Consider the following 26,134-nt stretch of genomic DNA (forward strand, 5'->3'; position numbering starts at 1 on the left):
ACATGGCAACCCACTGCAGTATTCTTGCCTGGAGAATCCCATGGACAGAGGAGCCTGGCAGGCTGCAGTCCATGGGGTCGCAAAGAGTCAGATACGACTAAAGCAACTTAGCATGCATGCATACACACGTTTTTAACAAAGTTGGATAATCCTGCATCTGCTGTTTGAAACCTGATTCCCATCCCTGCCCTGTAACTTTGGGAACAGTTTGCTTTGTGCAAATTCAGGCACTTCCACAAAGTAATTTTTGTGGCTACAGAGCATTCTATCACAGGGACTACCATAATGTTCTTAAGCACAGGTCTGTTCTCCCAGCCCCTTGCTACCGTAACATGCTTTCACAGTCTTCAGGAGTTGGACATTTAGATTGCTTCCAGTTTCCCTCTTGCACATAAGCCTTGTGAACACCCTCGTATTCCTTTGGTACACTTTAAATTGTTTTCCTAGAAATCCCGGGGGTGTGGTTGCCATGCCATGATGCACACTGTTCATTTCTATTTCAGAAACGCCATAGCGATTCGGCTTCCTCACCAGCTGTACTTGCAAGTGCTCATTTCCCAACATCCTCACCAATATCGTTATTTCTTACTTTATATAACATAGCGACCTGGAGTTTTGCTGTGTTGATATATTCCTTACGAATGTGTCAGACGCTGGGGGAGCTGCCTCAGCGATGACCGGCCTCCAGATGTGAGCCTGCAGGCTGAGGGTCTGGGACTCCTCCCAGAGCTAGGTGTTTTCTCGAGGCGGCTCTAAGTAGGGGTCCGAGTCCCGCAGGGCTGAAGTGCAGGCTGAGTCCCCTGCTCCTTCACCACCAGCCCTGCTGTTTGGTACCCCATGGTGGGGAGAAGTGTTCCTCCTGGCAGAGCCTGGGAATCACTAGACGTTTCATGAGAAGTGAACTTTCTTGGGAAAGCTCTTTGGCGTTCACTGGAAGTTGTGTTCCAAACATCGCCACTTGCTGGAATGGGTTCTTCCCCTGGCACCCAGGATGGCGGGAAGAGGAGACAGACAGATATTTGGGCAGAGAGATATTTAAGAAGGACAAATGAGTTCTGCATCTTGAACCCAGACCTGAAAACCTCCCTCAAGGGCTCTGGTGCTGCCTCCGACTCCTGCATCTCTGTCCCTTGGGAGCCGACCGCTTGGTGTGCGGGTCTCCGTCTTCCCTGCACCATATTGCAGTCAGAAAGGAAGTGCAAGCCAGGCCTGACAGGTAGGGTTTTTTTATTTCCCCCGACAGCGCACCTCTTGACCTCTATCTTCTTGCCAATGATTTTTTAAATCCTAAATGATTTGGCAATAATTGCTCCTCCTTGTGTGGTTATTGCCCTTCACCGATAGTAAATCTGTGAGATTCCCCAGGGGCTGGAGCGCGTTTGGTATGCGGAGCCCACAAGCTGGTCCAGACAGGCCTCGCTGCGCCTGCGGCTGCAGACCCCGGGGTCCTGCACCCTGCCCCTCCCCTCCGCCCAGCCACGGCGCTGGGCTCTGCCAGGGCTTAGCCGTTGGGTTATCAGGCAGAACCGTAGCTGCTGCTCCTCGATGAGCTTCTTCCAATGGCCCAGGTTTCCCTGGTTCTGCCTCCACGGGTCCCACCCGCAAACGTTCTCACGCAGAGAGGCCCAGAGCCGCTGTTCTGAGTGGGGAGGAATTTCTGCTGCATGCACAAGTGTGTGTGTGTATGTGTGTGCAAAATTGTATTTTCCCCAGAGCGAGAAAGATGCCAGGCATGACGTTTAATAATTGGAAGACCATTTCATTTCCAAGGAGCCTTTTATCAGGGTGGCCCCCGGGATCCCTGGCAGCAGAGGACAGGGTCCTAAGCTGGAACCGCAGTGGATGTTTTAGAGGCTGACCTGTCAGTGTCAGGACAATTCACTGAGAAGTCAAAACAGAATCTCCCACTGGAGCTTGAGGCCAGCCTGCTGCCTAGGCCAGGTACCCCCATGCCCCAGCCCTCTCCTGCCCGGTGAGCTGTGTGTTTGCCCAGGTGACTTGGCCTTGCAGGTCCCCTTAGACTCACGTGTATGTGCAGCATTTCTGGGGCGGGTCCCACTTCAGGGAACGTGGGTTGCCACTGGTTGTTTCTTCTTGGGTGATGGATGATTTCCACACACTGCATGGGAGCTTGTAGACACGAAAATGAACCTATTTGGATTTGACGGTGTTTTCCCCAGCATCACTTTCTAGGAAAAAAAAAAAAAAAATTCCAGCTTTGCCATATCAGAATACTTGCCTGCAGCACTATTATTAACTTAAATGTTTCTTTAAATTGATTCATTCTATATACTTAAGTGTATTCTAAAAGAAACTTTTGATTCCTACTCTAAATGGGAAACCAGAATCATCACCATAAATAGATTACTCTAAAAATAACTGCTAATGGTTGTATTAAAAATGTACATCCTGTTCTACCTAAAATCAAATCGTGCATCAATAGTATGTGTAACGCACGTTGGCGAACATGAGTTTGGGTGGAGGAAAGCCCAGAGGTGTGTGATGTTTGGGACGAAATGAAGTATATGTCGGGTACCTCGTATGTCCTGCAGGGGGCGCAGCTCGTAGCGGTGAGCGGAATTCTCAGCCCTCGTGGTCATCAGCCACCTGCTCAAGCTCCCTGGGGCCCTTGTCCTGCAGTAGCTTCTCTGACAGAGGTCCCCCTGGTCTCTGCTGGAATATGACTAAGTGACCAGGGCCTGGTACCTCTGAGGCAGTCTGTGGTAATTATTAGAAAACCCTCGTGTTCACCTGAAGCTGCCTCCCTGGCGCCCGGGGCGGCACCCGCTCAGCCTTTGTCCCCTTGTCCGCAAGCACCTCGTGAGTCCTCATTATTTGAAGGCCCATTCAGGAGACGCTTCCAAGGACATTTGCTTCAGGTTTATTGACCTGTGGTTGACACACATGTGGTGTCTTCTTCGGGGGAGGCTGTCACCCTTCCTCCTCCTATACCCCCTAGCCTGGTTGACACCTCATTCCCTTCAGATCCAAACTCAAAACCTCACCTCCTCCAGGAAGCCTTCCCTGACCACTGCGAGCCCCACGAGGTCAGGCTTGACTATATCCTGCTGTTTTCCTCCCTGTGCTTTATCGCGGGTCCTGGGAACGTGTGTGTGAAGTTCCCTCATGAGCATCTGTCTTCTGCCTTCCATTGGGAGCTTCACAAGCGCAGGGACTGTGTTTCTAAGTCACTGAGTCCCCACCGCCCAGCCCATAGAGGACCTGATACAGAAGGGCTGGAGTGCGGGAGGCCCATTGTGAGGACTATGGACTGTCTGTAATGGGGCTAGATTAGGAGTTTCCTCAATAAAATGTTTCCTAATATATTTTCCTTTTAAACATGTCCAGATAGCTTATTATGTCCAGGCACTGCCCTGGATGCTTAACTTTCATGTTTCTGTTTAAATATCACATTAGTTGTACCCATTGTACAGACTGCAGTGGATCACGAGATTGCAGGGCTAGCCTATCGCACAGCTGGGACCTCGGGCCGACTTTCTCTGGCCCCATCTGAGCCTTGAGCTCAGTCTGACAAGTGTGCTGGCCACATGGGGCCGGCCTCTGTATTCCCTGTCTCCACCCCTACCACTCCGAGATGGAAGGGACATTCCATCTGGACTCCTCACAGGCAGAGTTCAAATAGATGGGTAAGAGTCCCCTAGTTTGTGACTGCTTCACGGTCATCATTTTTACTTTTCTTGGCTTTGGTTTCTGCATTTGTTCACTGGTTGGCCCTACCCAGCATCTGAATTTCAGAGAAACTTGTGGAATAATTGTCAGTTTCAAAGCCTGTCTCCCCATCAACATCGGGACACTCACTGTGCCCCAGGAGCCCAGTTCCTCAGGCTGTCTGACCTCCGACCAAGGACATTTCTGATCAGACTTGGGAGCGTGTCTGGAATGCGTTTGGTGTCTGATGTGTTAGACTTGACTTGCACTAGCAGAATCATTTCCTGAAAATATTTTGAGGCTTTTAATCAGTGTGGTAGTTGAGTGAGGGAGGCTGCTCTTTTTCTTCTTTAAAAATACATTTATTTACGTAAAGAATCGACCCCAGTTGGATCCCTGGGTCAGGAAGATCCACTGGAGAAGGGAAAGGCTACCCGCTGCAGTATTCTGGCCTGGAGAATTCTGTGGACTGTATAGTCCATGGGGTCGCAAAGAAGTCAGACATGACTGAGCGGCTTTCACTTTCACGTAAAGAATATGAATCCGTTTAAATGGTAATATTCATCGCACAGGTTGGTATGTTGAAAGGACACCTACCAGGTTTCAGCAGCACGAATACTGACTGCGCCGCTCGTCCCCGACTCTTGGTTGGTAACTGTTGAGCAGTTCTGTGGTCTGGGCCTCTTAAGTGTCCTTGTTGGTTATCCACTTTAAATATAGCAGTGTGTACACCTGCTCATCCCAAACTCTCTATCCCCCCTCCCAGTCCTTCCGCCAGCCACCATAAGTTCACTCTCTGTCTTCCAGCTGTTTTTAAGTTTTTCTCTTTGTCGTTGGTTTTGAGCAGTTTGACTGTGTTGTGCCTCAATGTAACTTTCTTCATGTTTCTTGGACTTGGTATTGATTGGGATCTTGGAGCTGTAGATTTATCATTTTTGTTGAGTTTGGAAATTTTTCAGACAGTATTTCATCAAAAATTGTTTCCGTCTCCTCTCTGAACATCTTGCTTTCAGGGATTCCTGTTACACCAGGCCTTTTGAAGTTTCATCATTTGGTCATTTTCTTAAAAAAATATATATTTTTTTTCTCTGTGTTTCATTTGGGATCATTTCTATTGCTGTGTCTTCAAGTTCATTAATCTTTTTTTCCTCATTGTCTTACCTGGATTTAATCTCATCAAGTGTTTTTGTGTTTCCTTCCAGACATTGTAGTTTTCCCTTTTATTTTTTTTTTTTTTTAGTTTTCCCTTTTAGAAGCTTGATTTGGATATTTGTCTCTACTTAACTTTGGGAACATATGGAATACCGTTATAACAACTGCTTCAGTGCCCTTGTCTGCTAATTCTTACATCTGGGTCAGTTCCAGTTCAGTTTTGGTTGATTTTCCTCTTCATTGTGTGTGATTATTTGTCATCTTTGCATGGATGGGATTCATTTTTATTAAATTTTATCTTTCTGAGTGCTGGACATTTTTGTGTGGGTGCTAAGTCGTGTCTGACTCTTTGTGACGCCACGGACTGAAGCCCGCCAGGCTCCTCTGTCCATGGAATGCTCCAGGCCAGAATACTGGAGTGAGTTGCCATGCCCTCCCCCAGGGGATTGAACCCACCTCTCTTTACCGCTAGTGCCACCTGGGAAATACTTTTGTGCTTTGTTCTGGGATATAGTCAAGTCACTTGGGAATAGTTCGATCCTTCCAGATCTTGCTTTTAAAATGAGGGAGGCAGCACAGAGCAGGGTTTACTCTAGGGCTGGGTATTCCTCACTGCTGAGTCGAGACGCTTCTCCGAATGCTCCCCGGTGCCCTGTGCATTATAACGTTTTCCAGTCTGACTTTCCAGTCTGATTGGTGGGAACAGGCGCCATTCCCCAATTCCGCAGGAGGTCCCGGCTCTGTTTTAATTTTTGGTGTGACTCTTTCCCTGGCCTCGGGTGGTCTCCTCACTCACCTGTGCTCACCAGCAGTCTGCCCAACACTGCATCCTTCGGGGGGGACCCTCCGTGGATCTCCCTGTTCTCCCAGTGCCTGCTCTTCTCCGATACCCTGCCTTGGTCTCCCAGCACCTGCTCAATTCAGGGGATCCGGGCTCTGCCTGACTCCCCCTCCCTGTGCTCACAGTCTGGAAACCCTGAAGGCAGTCCCCGGGGGAATTCGCAGGACTGTCTCTCCTGTATCTCAGCACTTGTCTCTCACTGCCTGATGTCCAGTGTCTTGAAAACTGTGATTGCATCTGGTTTGTCTGGTTTTCGAGTTGTTTCAGGTGGGAAGGGGCTGCTTTTAGAAATGATACCCAGGCTGTGAGTGTTTCGTGCGTGTGTGTGTGTATTTCTGTTTGTATAAATTTTTTGTTTTTTATAAGTGATAAACTCAGCATTGAAAGTAAAAGCTTCTCCCTTGGGGCTACAAACATTGGCCAGAAATTCGCTTAGCTTTTACAAAATAACCTGGTTACAGAGTATTTGTGAAAGTAAAAGTCACTCAGTTGTGTCTGACTCTTTGCAACCCCATGGACTTTACAGTCCATGGAATTCTCCAGGCCAGAATACTGGCCTGGAGGGAAAGGGTAGCCTTTCCCTCCTTCAGGGGATCTTCCCAACCCAGGGATCAAACCCAGGTCTCCTGCATTGCAGGTGGATTCTTATCAGCTGAGCCCCAACCTGCAGAGGTTTTGGCTGGCGGTAAAATCCAGCCTGTGTTCGAGCAGAGGTGGGACAGTGCCAACCCCCCGTGTGTCCCTGTGGCACCTGTGTGTTTATTTTTGGCTGTGCTGGGTTTTCATTGCTGCGCGGGCTTTTCCCTAGTTGGGGGAGCCGGGGCTGCTCTCTGGTTGTGGAGCGTGGACTTCTCATTGTGGCGGCTTCTCTCGTTGCGAGCAGGGGCTCTAGGGCTCTAGGGCTCAGTACCTGTGGCTCCCCAGCGCTTGAGCCCGGGCTCAGTAGCTGTGGCTCCCCAGCGCTGGAGCCCGGGCTCGGTACCTGTGGCGCACGGGCTTAGTTGCTCCTCGGCATGGGGGATCTTCCCGGATCAGGGATTGAACCTGCGTGCCCTGCATTTGCAGGCGGATTCTTTACCGCTCAGCCACTAGGGAAGCCCACCTTGTATCACTTTGATACCTGTTGGTTGATTTTACGTTCTGTAAATATGTACCATTCAGAGCTGCAGCCCATGGCAGGCAGTGCAAGATATATTTAAGCGGGTTGACTTTTAGTCAGTATGACGACAGTATTACCTTGTTTAATGTGTACGATGGTGGTTTGAAACATCAAATCAAGAGGTTTATGATGTCAGAAAAGATGAGGGAGGGCAGGAAGAAAGCTGTCCCGACACCGCTTCTCAGCGCCTTTTACCATCTGCCCGACAGGCCATCATGATCGGGGACGACATCGTGGGCGACGTGGGCGGTGCCCAGCGGTACGGGATGAGAGCCCTGCAGGTGCGGACTGGGAAGTTCAGGTAAGTGCCCCATGGGAGCCTGCCTCCGTCAGCCTGCCTGCCTCGTGGATTCCAGGGTTTTGTTTTTCGTCTCCAAAATAAAGGGCGTTCTTCCTTCCAGATGGAAGAGCAGATTGTGGGCATCTGGTGACTTTTTGGTAACTGCCCCCTGGACAGGCCTGGGTGCCTGTTTAATAGCGGAGAGCGGTAGGGAAAGCAGCTTTCGATACGGGGTCTGAGTTTCAGACCTGGGGTTGGAGAAGGGTGCCATGCGGAGACCACGCACTGAAGGCTCTGGTCGGCCGCAGATCCCGCTGCCTGCACAGCCTGGGCTTCGTGCGCTTGGCCCCGTGGCAGACGGGTCGCTCTGCTCAGAGGTTACAGCTGCTGTGCGCACGACTCCTCTGGTCACTACCCATCCTTTTCCTCCATGTGTCTGGCTCTCTCGCCTAAAGCTGACCTGTGTGTGGTCAGGGATGAGTCAGGGACATCTGGGAGCTGAGCCTCCATCTCCAGAGTGTCTTCTCTGCCGGGAAGTCAGCCTGGCCTCGCGTGGGTTGCCGCCGGGTGCCTGTCAGGGTCCAGGCCCTTGCTGCGTGTGGAGGTGCCCTGCGGCGTCCGAGTGTGGCTCTCTCGCCCGCTCAGACATCAGAGTGTTGTCCTGCCTGACTCTAGGTGGTTTTGACTGTGGCCATTCAGAGGAAGTACGGTTTTGTGGATGCTGCAGAGACTTACTTAAAATGTGGTTGCCTTGGGTATTTGGATGTGGGGTAGGGGTGGTGAGGATGGACCACATCAGCTCTGAGCAATCTGCTTAGACCGGGTCAGAGGAGTCGATTCGAGGGTCTGACCCTCACTCTGAGGCCCGTCTCCTGTGTGAGAGACCCAGGGGGACTTTGGGTTTGGGACAGGTGGGGGAACGCCAGATGAGTGAGCAAGTCTTAGTGTACCTGGGGGTCTGGGGCCAAGAAGTCCCTTCCAGCCTCTTTCTGGCCCTCCCAGGGTGTCAGAGGCCCCCCTTGAAGCCCCCAGCATGCCTTGAAATTTGGACCTCCTTTCTCCCCGACGTCCTCAAATGAGGGTTTCTAGGATTTCCTGGATCTCCTGGGCTATGTCCAGCTTATGTCCGACTCAAAGCCTTGTCAACATTCTCTCCTCCGCGGTCCTCTGTCCCCCTCCCTCTGAGTTGCTGAGCAGGAAGACTTGGCGCCCTGATGCTCTGCTGGACAGTGCTGCTGAGTCCCTGCTGCCACCTGTCAGGAGCCAGTCTGGCCCAAGGAGCTCCTGTAAGCACAAGCACAGGAGTGGGGCCTCCTTGCTAAGAACACGATGCTGAGGCTCAGAGCGGAGTGAAGAGTGAGAACCATGTCGTGTTTTTTTTTTTTTTTTTGTACTGGGCTATTTCTGATTTCTTAGGAAGAAAAACATGTCTGCTGGGATTAAATGTAGCCGTGGTTGGGGTCTTTCTGGCCAGCCCAAGCCGTGCCCCTGTAACTGAGAAGGTCCTGCCTTTGCCCCAGGCCCCACATGTGCCCCTAGGTTGCTCAGTCCCTGAGGAAGGTCCACATGTGTGGTCAGGAAGCCCACCCGTGGGCAGGTGGGCATGGGGGCAGCTGTGTCCCACTGCACACCGCTGGGGTCAGCACTTTTCTGAGGCCCCTGTCGCGCCATCTACTGGAGAGAGAAACCGATCAACAGTCAGCCTAATTGACGACATACGGATATTCTGGTAACATTTGGATATTTTACAAAACCAAGATAGTATTCCAGCTGCCTCCTTCTCGAGCCACGTCCTGTGGCGTCTCTGCTCTCCAGTGCCTCACTGTCTAATGCAGTGGCCACAAGCCGCAGGTGCTGGGGAGCCCTGGAGATGAAGCTGGGTTAGCAGTGGGCGTACACGAGAATTCAAGGACTCGGTGGGAGAAGAATGTGAAAAGGCCCGTTCGTAATATTTCATACCGATCACATGTTGCAGTCCTGATGCCTTATGTTAATTTCACCTGCTTGTTCTCATTCTTGGCAACACGGCTACTAGAGGGTCCTGGCTCGCTTCGCCGCTCGCACCCGTCCAGGTGCCTTTCTGGTGGACAGCGGGGCCCCTGCACGGCCGCCTTCTCCCTGCAGATGGCACTCTTGGTGCACGAGGCCTGTGTGGCACTTGCTCGCGGCAGGCCCTGTAGCTGGCTTGGGGCCAGTGAGCAGCCTTGGCACTTTGGCACCCTGGGGACTGGGCCAGCATTCCAACCCTCCAACCCCCCACCCCCACCCCTAGGTCTGAAGGTCGTCGTGGCCCATGTCTGCACTAGACAGGAGCTGGGCGGGGACAGTGAGGCGTCCTTACTGTGCACTGGGCCTCTCCTCTGAGTGGCCCGAGTGGGTGCGCTGTGTCCCCTGCTAGTGGCCCTGGCCCAGCCCTGACTGCACTGAGGGCTCGAGGCGGGTGGAGGCTGGCCTTGTCCCGGGGCACAGGTGCAGAGAGCCCTGCAGTGAGGAGCCGGGTGCTCACGCTGGGCCACGTGGCTTCTCCACTGGCTGGAGGCCGAGGGCTGCATGGGGAGGCTGAACAAGTGTGAATCTTGATGGGGGTCCGGCCTCTCTCTGGGACTGAGTGGGTGGCGCTCGTGGCCTCTGGACAGCCCCACTGCAGGTGCCCCTCAGGCCAGCACCTTCTGGTTGTACACGCGCACACACACACACGTGCATGTACGAGGTTGTGGGTCCGGCTGCAGCACTGCTAGGGGCGTGGGACTTGGACTTGCCCATGGCTGAGAGGTCTCCCTGTGACCTTCCATGTCTTCGTCCTCCTCTCTCCTTCCTGCTTGTATCGCAAAATGGCCCAAAGAGAAAAGGGTGAAGTGTCAGAGTGGGGCGAGGTCATGGGGGCCTGAGCTTCGGAAGGAGGGCTTCATAAGGCCTGCCCCTACCGTTACCGGCAGGAAGGCTCAGGGCCTGCAGGAAGGGGGCCGGGCCCCCTCCAGCAACCCCAGCGTCTGGAGCCAGCGAAGCTCCCAGGGCAGACGGCGTGCAAACATGACCCGCCCAGCAGGGCAGCAGAGTCATGGCTGAAACCACACAAAGCTTGCTGATCGTACCTGCTCTGCCTGGAAGTCCAGCCCAGCCAGGGTGTGGTTCTCACCCGGCCGGCAGGTAAAGGCTTTTCGGGCGTTCTCCCTGCTTGCCCCTTCCTGGCATGTGTGACACACCAGGGCTGTCGGCAGAACCTTCCAGCCTGAAGCCAGAAGCCGCTGCTCCTCTAGCTCTGTAAGGTCCCATCCCGACTCCCCCGGGGCCCTGAGCCCCTCAGTGACAGGTGCTCACGGTTCCAGTGAGTCCTGGAGATCAGGCTGCAGGCTCCCCCGCTACCAGAGGCCTTGCCAATTGAGTTGGCTACAGCCTTGCCCCAGGCCACCTGGCGAGGTTTGGCAGAGGCTGGGCTGGGGCCTGCTCCACCCCCAGGTGGGTGCTTCTGCCTCTGTCTTCTTCCTGGGAACCCCGAGACCTTGCGGTCAGATTCCACGAGCCGCAGGAGGCATGGTCCCAGCCGCGCTTCAGGGCGCAGGCAGGGCTCGGGGGCTGAGTGATGCGGGGCTGGGCTGGGAGAGCTGCCGCCCCCACCCCCGGGCACCATGGCCCTCTTCCTCTCTCCTAAGGACAGGCCTCATCTTCCTTGGGAGCCGGGCCCTGTGTCCCCTTATTTTGACCAATTCAGGCTAGAGACGTCCTTCCCAGCAGCGAGATGCCGTCTCCCCAGTGGAGGAGGAGGCGCTCAGGACATCTCGCTGACCCTTCACACCTCCTGACAGCCCCACCTGACCCCTCCTCCCGGGGACATGCCAGGAACGGAGCAAGGACCCCTGGATGGCTGCCCCTTGCACGCTGCACAGCAGGCGTCACACAGCAGGGCCCACGCTGGTCGTGCTGTGTCAGTAACTTGGCCGCGTGGAGCCTGCTCTGGGTGTCCTCTTGTTATTTACTCATGGCTGGATGACGTTTTATGAGCCCAGAACATTCTTGACAAGCAGTTTGCCCTTTTGGACTTGGGAGGGGCCCTCGACTGGGGTTGGCGCTCCGTCCACACCGAAGCTGGGCTGGGGCTAGGGTCCCCATAGTCACTGTTCTCTTAGCTGGGAGTGAGGGGGGCCGGCAGATTCCAGCCACTTTGCACAAGGCTGGAGGATGTGGAGCGCAGAGAATCTGGTGGTGGAACCAGAGGCTGGCGTGGAACCCGCCAGGTCTGACTTGGCCCTGACACAGCGGCTGCCCGAGCCTGGCCCTTGACCCTGTCTCCCATCACTTTGCAGCCACTGACTTCAAAGCTTCTTAGGAGGCTCTGGTTCCTCTTTGGAATGAGATGGAGTTTTCTTCTAGGGCCAGGTGGTATTTGAAGGAAGTGAGCGAACCTGGGCATTGGCTTTCCAGCAGTCACAGCTGTCACCATGAGACTCTTGGAGGCCAGGGTTGTGGGTGGTGGCCAGGCTGGCAGACCCAGGGGTCGGGAACCCACCAACCCTGGTCCCATCATGGAGCACGTGTGCTCCAGGCGGGACCCTCTGCCTTGTGGAGTTAGCGCTCCTGAGCCTCGGGCCTCTGGGAGACGCTCCCGGCCGGGGAGGGGGCTCTACACAGCTTTAGGCGGGGCTGAAGGCTGGGCACAGAGACTGGAGATGGCCAGCTACTGCCCGGCCGCAGCCCGGCCGCCCAGCTGTGGAGAACCAGTTAGTGCCGGGCTTGGGGGCCTCACCCCTGGGTCCCGCGGGCTCCATCCTGGCTGCCAGCTGGGGAAGGGTCTGGGGACAACCCCACCGTGGGACATCAGTAGACCAGCGGTCAGCCCAGCAGGCAGCCTCAGGCTGGGTCAGTCTGGAGCATGCAGAGCTCCTGGCCACAGAAATGGGTGTGTGATCCGAGCTGGGCCTGGGATTTTCGAGAACCCCTAGGAAAGTCGCCAGTGAAATAGAAGCTGAGAAGTACCAGTAGCCATCTGTGTCATTCCAGGGGAAAGCCTGGTCTAAGGGGGAAGCTGACAAGCAGGAAAGGAGAGCCTGGAGACAGAGAGAGAGGGAAAGGAAGAGAGAGCCCCAATTATTTGAGCACCTGGATCTGGCTCTGCCTGAAGCTGGTCCCACCTCTGGCCTTTGAAGTCAAGCGGGCCAGTGAATTAGCGTTTTGGTTAACGATGCCCCAGGAGCAGTGTGGTACCACGAGGTTGGTCCAGAAAGCTGCTGAGGTCTCCCCCGGGCGGGTCGACCATGATGCGTGCCCACTGGGGAACCCGTCCCAGGGTGCTGCTGCTTTACGCAGGTGGATAACGTGGTGTGCTCAAACACCGCAGCTGGGAGTCTCTTCCTTTCTCTCTCTGTCTGCAGGCTCTCCTTTCCTGCTTGTGTGGTGTGCAAACCCCCGTCTCCATGCTGCCCCCCAACTTTTTAAAATAGTCCTTGCAATGTTAGCATTTAGATGAGTAAATTATTTTATTGTAATTTGTATTTCTTTTCATTTCTGCCTACCGTTTTATTTCCAAAATTAAAAAACAGAATCCAGAGCATCTTCAATATAGTATCTATAATATTCCATCATAACCCACAGTATTCAAAAACTACCAGACCTGCAAAAAAACAAAAAAACCTCCCCAGAAAAGTATGGTCTCTATGCTAAAAATGTTAGACTTTCCCACGCTGCCCTTGCTGAGAGGCAAATAGAGACCTTGACAGTGGGCTTCAGCTCACAGCCCTGCTGGCTCACTCTCTCTGCTCTGGAAAGCGTTGGAAGGATCCTCGTTTAACCTCAGAGGAGGCTGCCCCGAAGGTGTATCAGAGCGGTCCCAGAATAGAATGGGCAGCCTGGAGAGGGGTGAGTGCTTGTCCCTGGAGACAAGCCGGGGCGGCTGCAGACAGCACTGCTGGGGCCAGAGCCCGGGGCTCAGTAAAGCCACACACTCGCCCTGAGTCTGCAGCCCTGAAATGGGCGCCTGTGGGATGTTTCTGTCCTTCCGGTCCCACTCCCCCACCGCCATCCCTGGGATGGCAGCATTACCGCCTCTCACTTGGAGATGTGAAAACTGTCGCCCAGGCAGGTGGGGGGCCCTGGGACTTGGTTATCCCAGCCCGGCCTGTCATTCACGCCTGATCCACCAACCAGCCTTTGACTTCTTCCTCTCGGTCATGGGCTGTTAGCATCAGAGCTGGAGCCCAGGGGTTAAAGCCACAGGTATAGATGCAGGTGTGTGGGCTCATGAGCAGCAGAGATGGGAAGGAAAGGCATCTCCTTGTTACAGAGGGTTTGGTTGTATCTGTGCGTCCTTGTGTGTGTGCGTGCTAAGTCGATTCAGTCACATCCGACTCTTTGCGACCCCATGGACTGTAGCCCGCCAGGCTTCTCTGCCCACAGGATCCTCCAGGCAAGAATACTGAAGTGGGTTGCCATGCCCTCCTCCAGGGGATCTTCCTTCCCAACCCAGGGATTGAACCCGAGTCTCCCATGTCCCCTGCATTGGCAGGCAGGTCCTTTACCTCTAGCCCAACCGCAGGAGCCCTTTGCATCCTTGGGTGTCTTCTGAGGGCTTCCCTGATAGCTCAGTTGGTAAAGAGTCTGTGTGTCTTCTAAATATTTCATAATGGAAGTGCAGCATTCTTATCAGAACAACAGTCGGTTTTTAAAGTGCATCTGTGCCCCCTCCTGTAGGTTTGTGAATTGGGGGAATTCTTAAGAAGAAAGACCACCTGAAAGGGCAACTTGGTTAGTTTAAAAACAAAGCAACCCAAGTACCGGGATGCTCCTGAGTCGGTGCGCGGCTCTGCCCTGAGCCCCAGGGCCCAGCCAGGCTCCCTGCTCACACACAGGACCCTGGGTCGCTGGACACAGGCCTCCTCACAAGGCAGATTCCCTTCCTGGCCTGGGAGCGGGCGCTCCGGCTCCTCTGCTTCTGCGTCCGGTGCCAGGACATGGCACACGGGTTGGGGGGACACTGTGCACCCTCTGAGTTCCTTCATCCAGCAAGGGGCAGGGTTGGGGACCCTGGTCCCCGTGACCGAAATCAGTGCCTTCTCTGGGCCACCACACACGCGCAGCCGTCTGTGACCTCCCCGCAGAGCCCTCACCCCCCAAGGTCCCATACCCTGGCTCACACATACACACACTCACACACTCAACACACGCACACATACACACACTCACACTCGCACACTCACATACACTCACACACACACAGTCACACATTCACACACACACACATTCACACACACTCACACACATTCACACACACACACTCACACATTCACACTCACATTCACACACACACTCACACACACATTCACACACACTCACACACATTCACACACACTCAACACACTCACACATACACTCACACTCGCACACTCACACACACACACTCACACACATTCACACACACTCACACTTGCACACACTCACATACACTCACACACACACTCACACATTCACACACACTCAGATTCACACACACACTCACATTCACACACACACACTCACACACACACACACACGGATTTGAACCTGAAGGGTAGTCGCCCGAGGGTGGGCTCCCAGCCGTCCCACCACGGAGTGGGTGCCCAGGACTGTTGAATCTGCACTTGCAGACTGTAGACCCCAGGGTGGGGGTGGCGGGTGAGGGTATGTCAGGCAAAGGGGCCTGACTCAGCCCTCCCTGGACTGAGGGGGTCGTAAGGCGGGGTCAGGGCTCCCCTTGCTGAAGGCCCAGGCACCCCCCACCCACCGCCTTGATGTGTGCAGTCCAAGCCCTCCTGCCCCTTGGCATCTGGGACGACGCCTCTGACCCAGAGCAGGGAGGGGGCCTGGTGGAGAAGACCCAAGAGGGTGGCCAGGGGCAGTCTCCCAGCCACGCTGTGCCCTAGGAGGGTCCCGGGGGAGTGCGCAGGGGGCACTGTGCTGTCCTCCAGATGCTCCCCCCGGGTCCCTCCTCCTCTGCCCACTCCTGCCCTCACCTCCACCCCTGGCTTCGCTGCCCACCCCCGCCCTCCAGTCTTAGAGGGTCAGCACTCATTTCCCTTCTTCCGCATGCCGCTTTCAGCGGGGGCCAGCAGAGGGCACCTTGCTGCCGGTGAGCAGGGGCTTTGAGGGCAGGGTATACACCTGCACGCTCACGCACGCGCACACTCAGGCCCTGCAGCCCACCCACCCCTCCTCCCCGGGCCCTCACCCCTCCTCTGCCAGCCCTCGTGGAGAGCCTGGAGGTGCTGGGCCCGGCTGCGGAGAGACCGCCCCTGGCAGCGGGATCCCAGGCCTTTCCCGCCAGCCTCTCCCGTGCCCTTCTCTTCCTCCAGCTCCCCTGCAGCTGCTCAGGGGAGGGGGCCTGAGAACCCAGGGTTCCCAGCCGAGGGGCACCCCCCGGCATCCCTGTGAGCTTGCTGGGGAGACCGGGGCTCAACGGAGAAGGCTCCCTTCCATCCATCGCCACGCCCATCCTCTGCTGGCCTAAATCCTGCCATCTTTAAGGCCTTCTCTGATGATGGATTCCTGGGATCCTCCCACCTGGACGGGCCTTAGGGGGCTCCCCCAGCTCCATATGGGCCTCTGAGTGGCAGAGGGGCCATCTCAAGGTCAAGGGGATCCCGTGGCAAGCTGGGGTCCATGTGGGCTCCCACTCTAGGCCGTTTCTCTTGTACCCCAAATACCCCTCACCTCGGGGGGATTACCTGGAGTTCCCATGGCCTGATAATTTCCAAACCTTTTTGGAGATTTCCAGAAAACACAAATGCCACGGACCCTTCTCCCAGAGCCAGACCCTGCCCAGGTCTTCCTGGTAATTCCATTGCCTCCTTTATAGAGAGGACGCTGCAGCCCTGGGGGCAAGTCCTGTCTCTGGACTCCCATCGGGGGCACCGAGGCCTCGCCTGTCTTGACACTGACGGTCTTAAAGATCCCAGGACAGTCATCTCGTCTGATACTCCCTCGTGATATGACCCAGGTTACGCACTTGGGGCCAGAGTGTCACAGAAGCGATGCCGTGGGCGTCTCTGCGTCACGTTAGGAAGCGTGCGGTGCCAGTTTGCCAACAACAGTGATGTTTCAACCTGTCTGATTAAGGTGGCGGCTGCCGTACAGTTACGTAAAGTTATGGGTTTTCTTCCCTTTGTAATGAATAACTATTCGTGGGGAGACCCTGTGAGTAACAATCCTGTTCCTCACCCTGCTTTCATCCGCTAGTTTTTATTTTTTAATTTTTGGCTGTGCTGGAACTTCACTGCCACGAGGACCTTTCCTCTCGCTGCGGGGAGCAGGGGCTGCCCCCCGGTTGCGGTGCTCAGGCTTCTGGTTGTGGAGCACGGGCTCTCGGTGCTCGGGCTTTAATAGCTGCGGTTCATGGACTCAGAGTTGCGGCTCCCGGGCTCTAGAGCCCAGGCTCAGTGGTCGTGGCTCGCGGGCTCTGTTGCTCCATGGCATATGGAGGCTTCCCAGACCAGGGATCGAACCTGTGTCTCCTGCATTAGCAGGAAGATTCTTTCCCACTGAGCCACCAGGGAGGCCCCCGTCCACTAGTTTTAATGTCTGTTGTTGCTCCTTGAGCTAACTGTAATGGCCACCAAATAAGTCCATCATTCATTCTTAACATTTGTGACTTACACTCTATTGTACGGAAGAATGTTCTTTTCTCCCTACTTATTTTTTTTTATCCGTGTGGACTCATGGATTCCTGGGTAACCCACTAGGTGATAATCTGTAAGCATCGTAATTCATTTGAATGCTCAAGTGGTCTCCAATGTAGCCAGTAACAGCCTCTTCAAGCTGGTTCTGTGTCCTTTTGACCCCCCTGTTTTCCAGCCCTTTCTTACTTTCTGGCGGAAAAACTGTTTCAGGGTCATCGTGTTCTGTCTCTGCCTCAGTGCCAGAGTCAGCCGTGTCTCCCAGGAGCCCCAGTGCCTTTGAGTGGAAAGTGACATTTAGAAGCAAAGACGGGGACACTGGATGTTCGATTGCCTCTGAGCGTCCCTTCTCTCAGACCCTCTCCTTGGGCAGAGGTGGGAAACATGCGTGCGTGCATAATTCACACATCCGACCATGCGTGTCTCTGTTCCTACCTGTGCCCAGAAGACCACGGGTGCACACTGACACCTCTGATTCCGCTGCAGCCCTGCCAGACCACCCCAGCCTGGTGCCTTTGCACGTCTGTACCTTTGTCCCCCGACAGGAAGAAGCCAGCGTCTGTCATTCCTGTTTACTCAATTGTTCTATCGCCCTGTACCTGGCCGACCCCTGGCCCCACTGGACTGTGTCCCTCTCACCGCCCCGCAGTGCTCTCCTCATGAGGGGCTCTGTCCCTCCTGTGCCAGCGTGCCCAGCTTCCTTCCCACCAGGGAGGAAGACCCCAGACCTCCATCCATCTCCCTCCTCTCACCCTTCCTGTTCCTTGAGCGAGAGGACTGGGTTTTCGCCAATTTCATCATCCCATGTGCCTCGTGCGTGGTGGACACCCTGGTCTGTGTAACTGGACACCCAGCATCTTCCCCGCTGGGAGAGGCCTTTCAGCTTCCCAGACCACTTTTTTTTTGTCATGGTTCTTACCCTAGCCCTGTGGGTGGGCAGGGGAAGTCGGGTGTTCTGGGGAAGATGCCGACCCGCCCAGGGTCGCCCGGCTGGAGAGAGGGTGTTCCCAGGCCGGTTGCCAGCCTGTCTGTCGAGGCTGTCCCCCTTTGCCCCATGAAAGCCTAGTCACGTGGTGTTAGGGGTGTCACCCGGGCTGCTGCTGCCGCCACTGCGGCGATCACGTGCTCCGAAGACAGAGGAGAACCCCAGGCTCAAATCCCGGCTCTGCCACCTCCCAGCTGAGCCTCAGTCTTCTCATCTTTAAAATGGAAGTTTGGGGGCAGTAGCATCAGCATCAGCGCCTTCAGCACAGGAGGAGCCGGATGAGCCGACAAGCGCGGGGGGCAGTGGGTCTGTTTAACGCGGGTTGCACAGCACAGAGCGCCCAAGGCTGCCAGCCTGACCCCCCCACAGCCCGGGCGTTCCCGAGGGCGGGCTCAGCCAGACCCCGCGCCCCTGGGTAGAATCACAGGGGCCATTGACTGGGGTGTTCAGGTGCCGCTTTGAAAATTCACCCCCACATCCTCATATTTCCAAGCGCTCTCCCACATCCTTAGATCGCCAAGCGCTCTCCCAAATGGGCTCCCAGCCTCCCCTCCGTGTGGGGAACGGTGGACAGCTTGCACAAGTTTACAGAAGGGAAGAATACAACCATGTACCAGGTCTCTTCCCGTTCGTGACCATGTGGCAGCCAGGCAGAGCAGGGCGCACCACAGGGCCAGCCATCGCGAGCCAACAGATGCTTGGGCGCAGGTGGCTATATCCAGGCTTACCGCTCGGGGAGGAGGGGCAAGCTCCTACCCTACCCCACCCCACACCCACATGCAGGGAGACACGCCCCATCCTTGCCAGGCCGTCTCCTACCATCCAGAGGGCCCCCAGAGGGCAGCTCAGCTTTGTAGGCACCTTCACGCGCTCAGCACTGTGTGGGGAGACCACACAGCCTGGAGGGTCCCCAGCTCAGTGATGGGCATGGAGTGTGTGTCCTGGGGGCTTGGGGGCGCCCGAGGAGGACTCTGTGAGACACAGAGTGCCGGGGGAGGGGCCTTTGGGGGTGGGGGTGGCGCTCAGGATGCAGGCTCAGCAGGGGCAGCACCCGCCCTGCTGTGTCCTGTCTTGGGTCTCCCCAGACTGCTGTCTCTGAGTGACAGGGTGTGGGCACGGGGCTGAGGACACAGGGGCCTGGGCAGGGGTCCCGGAGGTGCTGGGCTTCTGGAGTCCCTTCAAGGCCCCGGAACGTGACCGAGTGGTGGGTGGGCTGCAGGAGGGAGCCTTGCAATGTGGCTGTGGTATTTCAGGAGCAGATGCCCCTTGGGAGACTGGTAGTGCCTCTTTGCCCTGGTGCTGGGCGCTCGGGTGCTGGGCACGCAGGGGCTGGGTGCTCAGGGGCTGGGTGCTCAGGGGCTGGGTGCTCAGGGGCTGGGCATTCAGGGACTGGATTTCTTCCTCCACCACAGCACTCGACGGTTTTCTTTCATTTTTTAGAATCTCCCAAATGTGAGGTTATAGAGGCAACCATTGGCAGGAGGGGGCAACAGTGGCTTGTCAGAAACCACAGCCCTGTGGGGAGGAAGCCAGGGCACAGCTCCCAGCCTGACCAGCTCTGGCCCAGGGCTCAGACGGGACAGGCTGGTGGAAGGGCGTGAGTTTTGGGGCTTATGGCAGGGAATGACATCTCTGAGCCACCACCTGGCCCGCATGTGGCCCTGCATGAGCTACTTTGCCTCTCTGTGCTTCATTCCCGTCTGTGAAGACAGATGCCGCTGCTGCTGCTCATAGGATGCCGTGAGGTCCAGGTGAGCCGGGCAGGCACAGGTGAGGCCGTGATGAGCTTGTCCTCTCCCTCTCGGGCTCCTGACAGATTTCTCATGGTTTCTGGCCTCGTCGGTAGCTTCTCTCTGGCTTATGCAGGGCCGGGAAGAGCTCACTGATGCATCTGTGGAAAGTAGCTGTCAGGACATGCAAATAGTTGCACATAAATATTCACTGAAAAGACTGATGCTGAAGCTAAAACTCCAATCCTTTGGCCACCTGGTGCAAAGAACTGACTCATTTGAAAAGACCCTGATGCTGGGAAAGATTGAAGGTGGGAGGAGAAGGGGACCACAGAGGATGAGATGGTTGGATGGCATCACCGACTTGACGGACATGAATTTTAGTAAACTCTGGGAGTTGGTGATGGACAGGGAAGTCTGGCGTGCTGCAGTCCACAGGGTCACAGAGAGTTGGACACGACTGAGTGACTGACCTGAACTGAACTGAACGACTTTCATGGGGTCTGGGTATTTTCTCATGTGCCTTGCTCCTTGGAGCCTAGTGGTTAAACACACAGGCCCTGGGACCTGATGCCTGCCGTGTGCTCAGCTGTGTGACTGTGGGCTGGTTACCTAACCTCTCTGTGCCTCAGCTTCCTCACTGTGGATGTGTCTGCTTCTTACCGTTGTTGGGAAAACCCTGATTGTGACAGGGACAGACACGGGACCTCACCTAAGGTCACAGAGCGGATGAGAGCCCATCTTTGAGCCCTGGAGCCGACTGCATAGGCAGTGCTCCGAATCCCCCGCCACGTGCCATGTTACCTCGTGGGTGCGGTCCATTTCTTTCTGGACCATTCTAGGTTAGTCCAGTGGAGCTTTTTGCCCGCCGGGGGTGCTTGCTGTGAAGTCCGGCTCTGCGTGGGGGGTGGGGGTGGCGCACCAGGACTTTGAGGACCTGCTCCCAGCTGCCAAAGGAGCTCAGAGCCCAGGGCCTCAGGGTCTGTCCTCAGGCCAGGGCCCAAGCCCCAGTTCTGCTCTGGTCCTTCAGGGGACCAATTACAGGGGCTTCCGGACCCTGCTGTAATTCAGCCTGAGCATCTATCTTGTCTATGTTGGGGCTGCCTCAGATTCTGCTGGGCTGGGGTGGAAGTTCTGCTTTGAAAGCATTTAGGAGCTTGAGAGAAGGAAACGGCAACCCACTCCAGTGTTCTTGCCTGGAGATCCCAGGGACGGGGGAGCCTGGTGGGCTGCCGTCTATGGGGTCGCACAGAGTCAGACACGACTGAAGCGACTTAGCAGCAGCAGGAGCATGAGAAGCAGACGAATGGGCTCAGACCTGTCCCTCGCTCGTTCCTGACCGTTCCGCCTCACCAGGCCTGATGGGTCTCACGGATGCTGTGGCTGGGGCCCAGCAGGATCCCAGCAACGCGTCTGTGTCATTCCTTGTCTCGTTCTGGCCAGCGTCAGCCAGGAGGGAAAAGACGGGGTTAGCCTTCTTTGGAACCCACCAGTAAAGACGAAACCTCAGTGTTTCCATGTGAAATGGTTTAACATAAACTCCAGTCCAGCCCCACTGAGGCTGCCCCAGACGGATCTTGCAAGGGCAGGGTGGCAGCTCACAAGCGCCTCCTAGTGTCTGAGCTCTTCTCTGCAGGCCTGAGTGGGTGGGGAGCACTCCGGCTGCCGGCCGAGGGACCCGGCCTCCAGGTGACCAGCTGGTGCGTCCCTGAGCCCGCCTGGACATCTGCCTGAGGTTCCGTGAGCCCAGGGATGGTGAGGCTAAGGGAGGGGAGGGGATAAGGGCAGGGAAACTTCTGGGTCACTTTGTCAGTGACCTTCAGAAGGCAGGAAGCAGGCCAGGGTCCCATTTGACTGGAGACCGTTGGGAACCTGAGTTATTTAAGAGCCAATCTGTGTGGCAGCTCTGAGCCCAGGAGAATCGCCGGCGAGGACTGGTTTAGGACAGTGGGCCTTGATGGGTCCTGTTGGAAGCTGCTCCACCCTCCTCCACTGCAGGGAGCTGGATAGGCTGAGCTGTGAGGGTCTGGGTGCGGACCGTGGTCCGGGCCCTTGCACATCAAGCCTGTAAGGTAAATACAGCGTCTCTGGGTTCTGAGCAGCAGAAACATTTAGTAACCTGGTGGGACCTGGGAGTCGAACCAGGTATGTCTGACTGCGGAGCCCTGACCACAGCCCCCAGCCTGCTTGCCCGGACTCAGCTTCCCCACCTGCATTCTCCATCTCCGTGGTGCCAGGAGATGGGAACACGGTGCCTGGGTTGTCACGGGGTGTCACGGGGCCCCGGGCGATGTCGGGGTGTCAGGTCTCTGCCCGTGTGGTGGGGGTTTCTCATTGTTGTTCAGAAGTGGGGATGCAGGTGAGAGTCTCCAGGCGGCGTGAATCAGGCTGCCGGGAGTGGGTGGCAGGCGTGTCCAGCCTGCTGGAGCCCGTTGGGCAGTCGGGTGAGGCGGGGAGGCCGGGACCTGTTGACGGCTGTTGGCACCGGTGCTCAGAGCCTGTTCTGTAACACCCCCACCCCCACCCCGGCCCAGCCCCAGGCCTGAGTCAGACGCCAGGAGCCCAGAGCTCCCTGAGCCCTTTCACTGGTCCATCCAGAGACGTACCTGAAGGCCGTTCCCATCAGAGATAACAGCTCACTCACCACCCTGCCCCCATTTCACAGATGAGGAAACTGAGGCCACAGAGCCAGGTGGCTGGCATGAGGGCCTGCCCCAAAGGCTGGGCTCCCCATCTCCCACTCCCGTGGGCCCTCCACCTCTGTGCCCAGTGCCCTGGGCAGAGTGAAAGCCAAGGTGACTCAAGTCGGAGGTCTCAGCCAGGTGTGAGTGATGCAGGCTGCATCGTAAACAGGGGCTGCCGGGCTGCCTGGATAAGCATTTGTCCCGCCACCGAGCAGTGATTCGGTGCGGGCAGGTGTGGCCCGGGCACCACGGTGGGAAAATACCCTCCTAGGACTTGGGGTCCTGACTCTCCGTGGGCCCCGCCTGCCGTCTCTGCCCACCCCATCCGTGTTCTCGGTGAGGAAGGGAGAGGCCCGCTGCCCCGAGGCTCCGGTCCACACGTACCCAGCTGCTTCGGGAGAGCGGGCCGCTGCTCCGGCCAACGGGAAGGTGCAGACAGGCCTCCTTCCTCCGAGACGGAGGCCTCCCACATTCACCCTGGACCGGACAGGTGACTGCTGGGGATTTGCCGCTTGGCTCCTGGGGAGACCGGCGGTGATGACGTTATGGGCAGACCTTCCGTTCCTTGAGAGGCGCGCACATCTAGGAACCCTCAGGGATTCATTGTCCAGGTGCGACCCTCCCACCCCGTCCTGCAGGAGAGTAAGCCCAGCATGGATGCTGACTTGCGCGGGTCACCCGGGTATCTGGGAGCTGACTCAAGCTCTGCTCACAGCGCAGGCTCTCACCGCCTCTTAAATACTGCGTGGTGAAGGAGGGAGGCGCTTTCTGAGGAGCTGTGCTCCCTCCCGAGATGGTTCAAGGCACTTTGCTTCTCAAAATACAACTGAGATTGGATTATTTTTAGCCCGTACTTATGCGGTTCGGGGGAGTACTCTTGCTGCCACTTGCGCAGACGGACTTCAAGTGCAGGATGGTTGTTCAGGGCCTCTTTCTGGGGGGACTTGGATCTTGGATGGTTGGAGGAAATGTGGGGTGCCCCTGAGGTGTACCGGGAGCCCCCCAAGTGTCTCCTCTGGCTCTTCAGCCCTTAAAGCTAAAATGCCCCCTTCATTTCCTGAGTCCCCCCATGGAGAGGCAGCGAAGCCTCCCCAGTCAGAGCCACCTGCCTGAGTTCAGTCACTTGAAGCCTCAGTTTCTGTGTCTTTAAAATGGGTCTAAGAAGAGCACCAGCCCTTCTGTGGAGGGAGAACAGAACGGCGCGTTGTGCAGAGCGTTGAGCACATTTCCCGCACGTGGTGAGCGAGTGGCAGGCTCTGGCTGTTGTTATTTTTGTTGGTGTCCCCATCAGTGTGATGATGCGGGGCGCAGGCCTGGGTGAACCCTGGCGGGGAGGGCTAGCGTCCCTGCAGCACCGCTGTCCACGGGGTCTGCAGAGGCGCTCCGGGTGGGTAGGCAGGCGTGCCTGGGCCCTCGGGCCTCCAGAGACACGGGTACCCCCCTGAACTGGGAGTGCAGGTCAGGCCGTGGCCGCCCCCTGTTCCCCCAGGACCCCCGCAGGAGGGGCCTTTCACCAGAATCCGGAGCCCATGGGCGTCTGGAGTTGCTCACAGCATCCTGAGGGAAGCTGCCCACACAGGCTTGGAGCCTGGGACGCTGGCTCCTTCCACCAGGCCCCCCAGGCCCCATCGGCCTGGCCCCCCACCTGCAGCCTGCTCCGTGGGCTAGGGTCTGCACAGGTGGGGTGCCGAGACCAGTGGGTCAGAGTGCCTGGTGGCTTAGAGTGGACACTCATCCCCTCTCCTGACCCTTGAGCCCACCCCTGGGTTCTGGCTCAGGAAGGGCTCCAGACCCCCCAGGAACTGGAGCCAGGAGTCGCAGCACATGGACCCCCCAAATACCTGAAGGGGTTCATGAAGGTGTTTTAATTTCTTTCAAAATTAGAAGGCAAAAACCCCTCAAACTTTTAAGGTCAAAGAAAATGTTAAAAAATTTTTTTCTCATATCAGAAATACATGATACTTTTGAGGCTCGCAGAAATCTGTTAAATTACTTACATTCTTCTTCTGGAAAAGGAGGCCCCTAAAGTCATTGAGCACCAGGCGTGCCCTTGCTGCGTGAGAGCCTCCACGCCCCCTCAGCGGGCCTGGGGCCCTGAGTGCCGTGGACCAGGAGGCTTCTGTGGCAAGATGAACGCTCACGGCGCCCTGGGCCCAGATGGTGGATGAGGTCTGAGCCTGACTCCATCAGGTGGACTTTTATCCTGAGCTGCTTTGTGGGGAGAGTGGGGTAGGGCTCTCTGGTTGGCAGGAATGTGGCCTTTGGCTCCAAGTGGGATGAACTTCTGAACCCCGGGGTCAGCCCTTGGGCTGTTAGGGGGGACCACGACCACCCCAGTGGACTCCACACAGCAGCTCCAATGGTAGACGGCTTCACACGTCTTGCGAGACAGCACTGTGGACCCGGGACAGGGCCTCCTGTGGGGTCAAGGGCATTGTGGTCCCGTCAGCCAGAGCCCCTGTGAACGTATCCCTCAGTACACGAGGCACAAGCTTCCTAGAACACACTGGGGGCCAGGGGCTTCTGATGCTATCAGATCAGAAGTCAGCAGACTCTGTGATGCTGGAGGGCAGACAGGGTGGCCCCCTTCTCCTTGGATTCCCACCTGGAAGGGGTGCCACCTTCCCGAGGAACAGGCAGTATGCTGCCATCTGCACAGGGGCGGCCCGTGCCCACACTTGGCCCCTGCCCGGAGGGAACAAGAGCATCACGGCGGGGGCCTCTGAGAGGCTCTGCTGAGACACCCCTCCTGATGACAGCCCCGGAACCGGAACTGGAAGGCCCTGCAGGCCTGGAGCCTGAGCCACCAAAGACCTGTGTCGCGCATCTGCCCTCCTGACCTTCCCATGGCGCCTGTGGCCACAGCTGGGGTGCTCTGCCGGTAGCTCCCCTCGCGACCCGCCCAGCGCCGTTTGGGGCCTGCAGGGTGCCCTCGGGTGGGTGACGCTCCAGGTGAGCCTGGCCCTTCTCCGATACACCTGTGTCCTCACCTGGAAGTGGGGGTGCAGCGCTGTCCGGACTTCACGGGCGTGGCGGGATTGAATGAGAGCATGCTCCTCCCACGCTCGAGTCACACCTGGCCTGAGTTGGAAGCTCCGCAGGCTGCCCTGCTGCCTCCCACGATCGTCATTACAGCTCACCGCTTGGGGCGGCTCGCGGTCTGGTGTCAGCTTCCAGCTCTTCTCCTGGGGAGTTGAGGGGCCTTCTCAGCCTCCGGCGGGGGGGCCCTGCGTCTCCCCTCTGTCGCTCACCACCGGTGACCCTGGCAGTGTACCCACCGAGCCACTCATCTGGTCCTGATGCTCTGGTCCTTAGTTCACAGGCAGGGGGTCTCTGGGTCTTTGTGGAGCCTGGAAATGTAAGCAGCTCACGGCTGCTCCCAGGGAACCAAGAGGAGGGCCCCAAATCCACAGGCAGCATGCAAGACTCAACAGGGCGTGTGTGCACACGTGTGTGTGTGTGTGAGAGAGGGTATGTGTGCACACATGTGTGTGTGAGGGGATGTATGCATGTGTATGTGTGAGAGGGCATGTGTGCACATGTGTGTGTGAGAGAGGGTGTGTGTGCATGTGTGTATGTGTGAGGGCGTGTGTGCATGCATGTGTATGTGTGTGAGAGGGTGTGTGTGTGTGTATGCAGGGTATATGTGAGTGTGTCTCCAAGAATGCATGAGTATGTGTGTAAGTGTGCACTTGGGGGATAACTGTAGTCTTCGATTTTCCTATGTTTCTGAAAATCTGTGCAGAATCTTCCGGTGCAGTTTGGGTCTGTAAGGCTGACACCATCGTTCTGCTCCGAGTGAGGTAGAAAGTTCAGTTGTGGAGAAAATGCAGTCACCAGATGCTCTTTGGTCCAGCTCTGGACCCTGATTGTCGCAGCTCAGAATGAGCTTCAGGAAGAGGCAGGAAGAGGGGGAGGGGCTGTGTTCCATTTCAGCAGATGCTGCTGGAATCGGGGTTGCCAGGCTGTCCTCCCAGCCAAGCCATCGGGAAGGTC

At 56.6% G+C, this 26,134-nt stretch overlaps 1 protein-coding gene across 3 annotated transcripts in view; it reads left to right on the plus strand.

Moving 5' to 3' along the window:
* LOC120873856 (phospholysine phosphohistidine inorganic pyrophosphate phosphatase) overlaps positions 1–26,134 on the plus strand; it is a 125,674-nt gene that overhangs the window by 36,678 nt on the left and 62,862 nt on the right. For 2 of the 3 annotated variants that reach the window (XM_040254834.1, XM_040254835.1), the window contains exon 6: positions 7,031–7,122. In XM_040254834.1, the coding sequence (XP_040110768.1) occupies positions 7,031–7,122 (92 nt within the window). Of the gene's footprint in view, positions 1–7,030; positions 7,123–7,222; positions 7,365–26,134 lie in introns of those variants that run through there. The other variant, XM_040254833.1, reaches the window with a different exon arrangement.

This window comes from Oryx dammah, unplaced genomic scaffold (genome assembly GCF_014754425.2).
Source record: "Oryx dammah isolate SB20612 unplaced genomic scaffold, SCBI_Odam_1.1 HiC_scaffold_14, whole genome shotgun sequence".
In the NCBI taxonomy this organism is placed as follows: Eukaryota; Metazoa; Chordata; class Mammalia; order Artiodactyla; family Bovidae; genus Oryx; species Oryx dammah.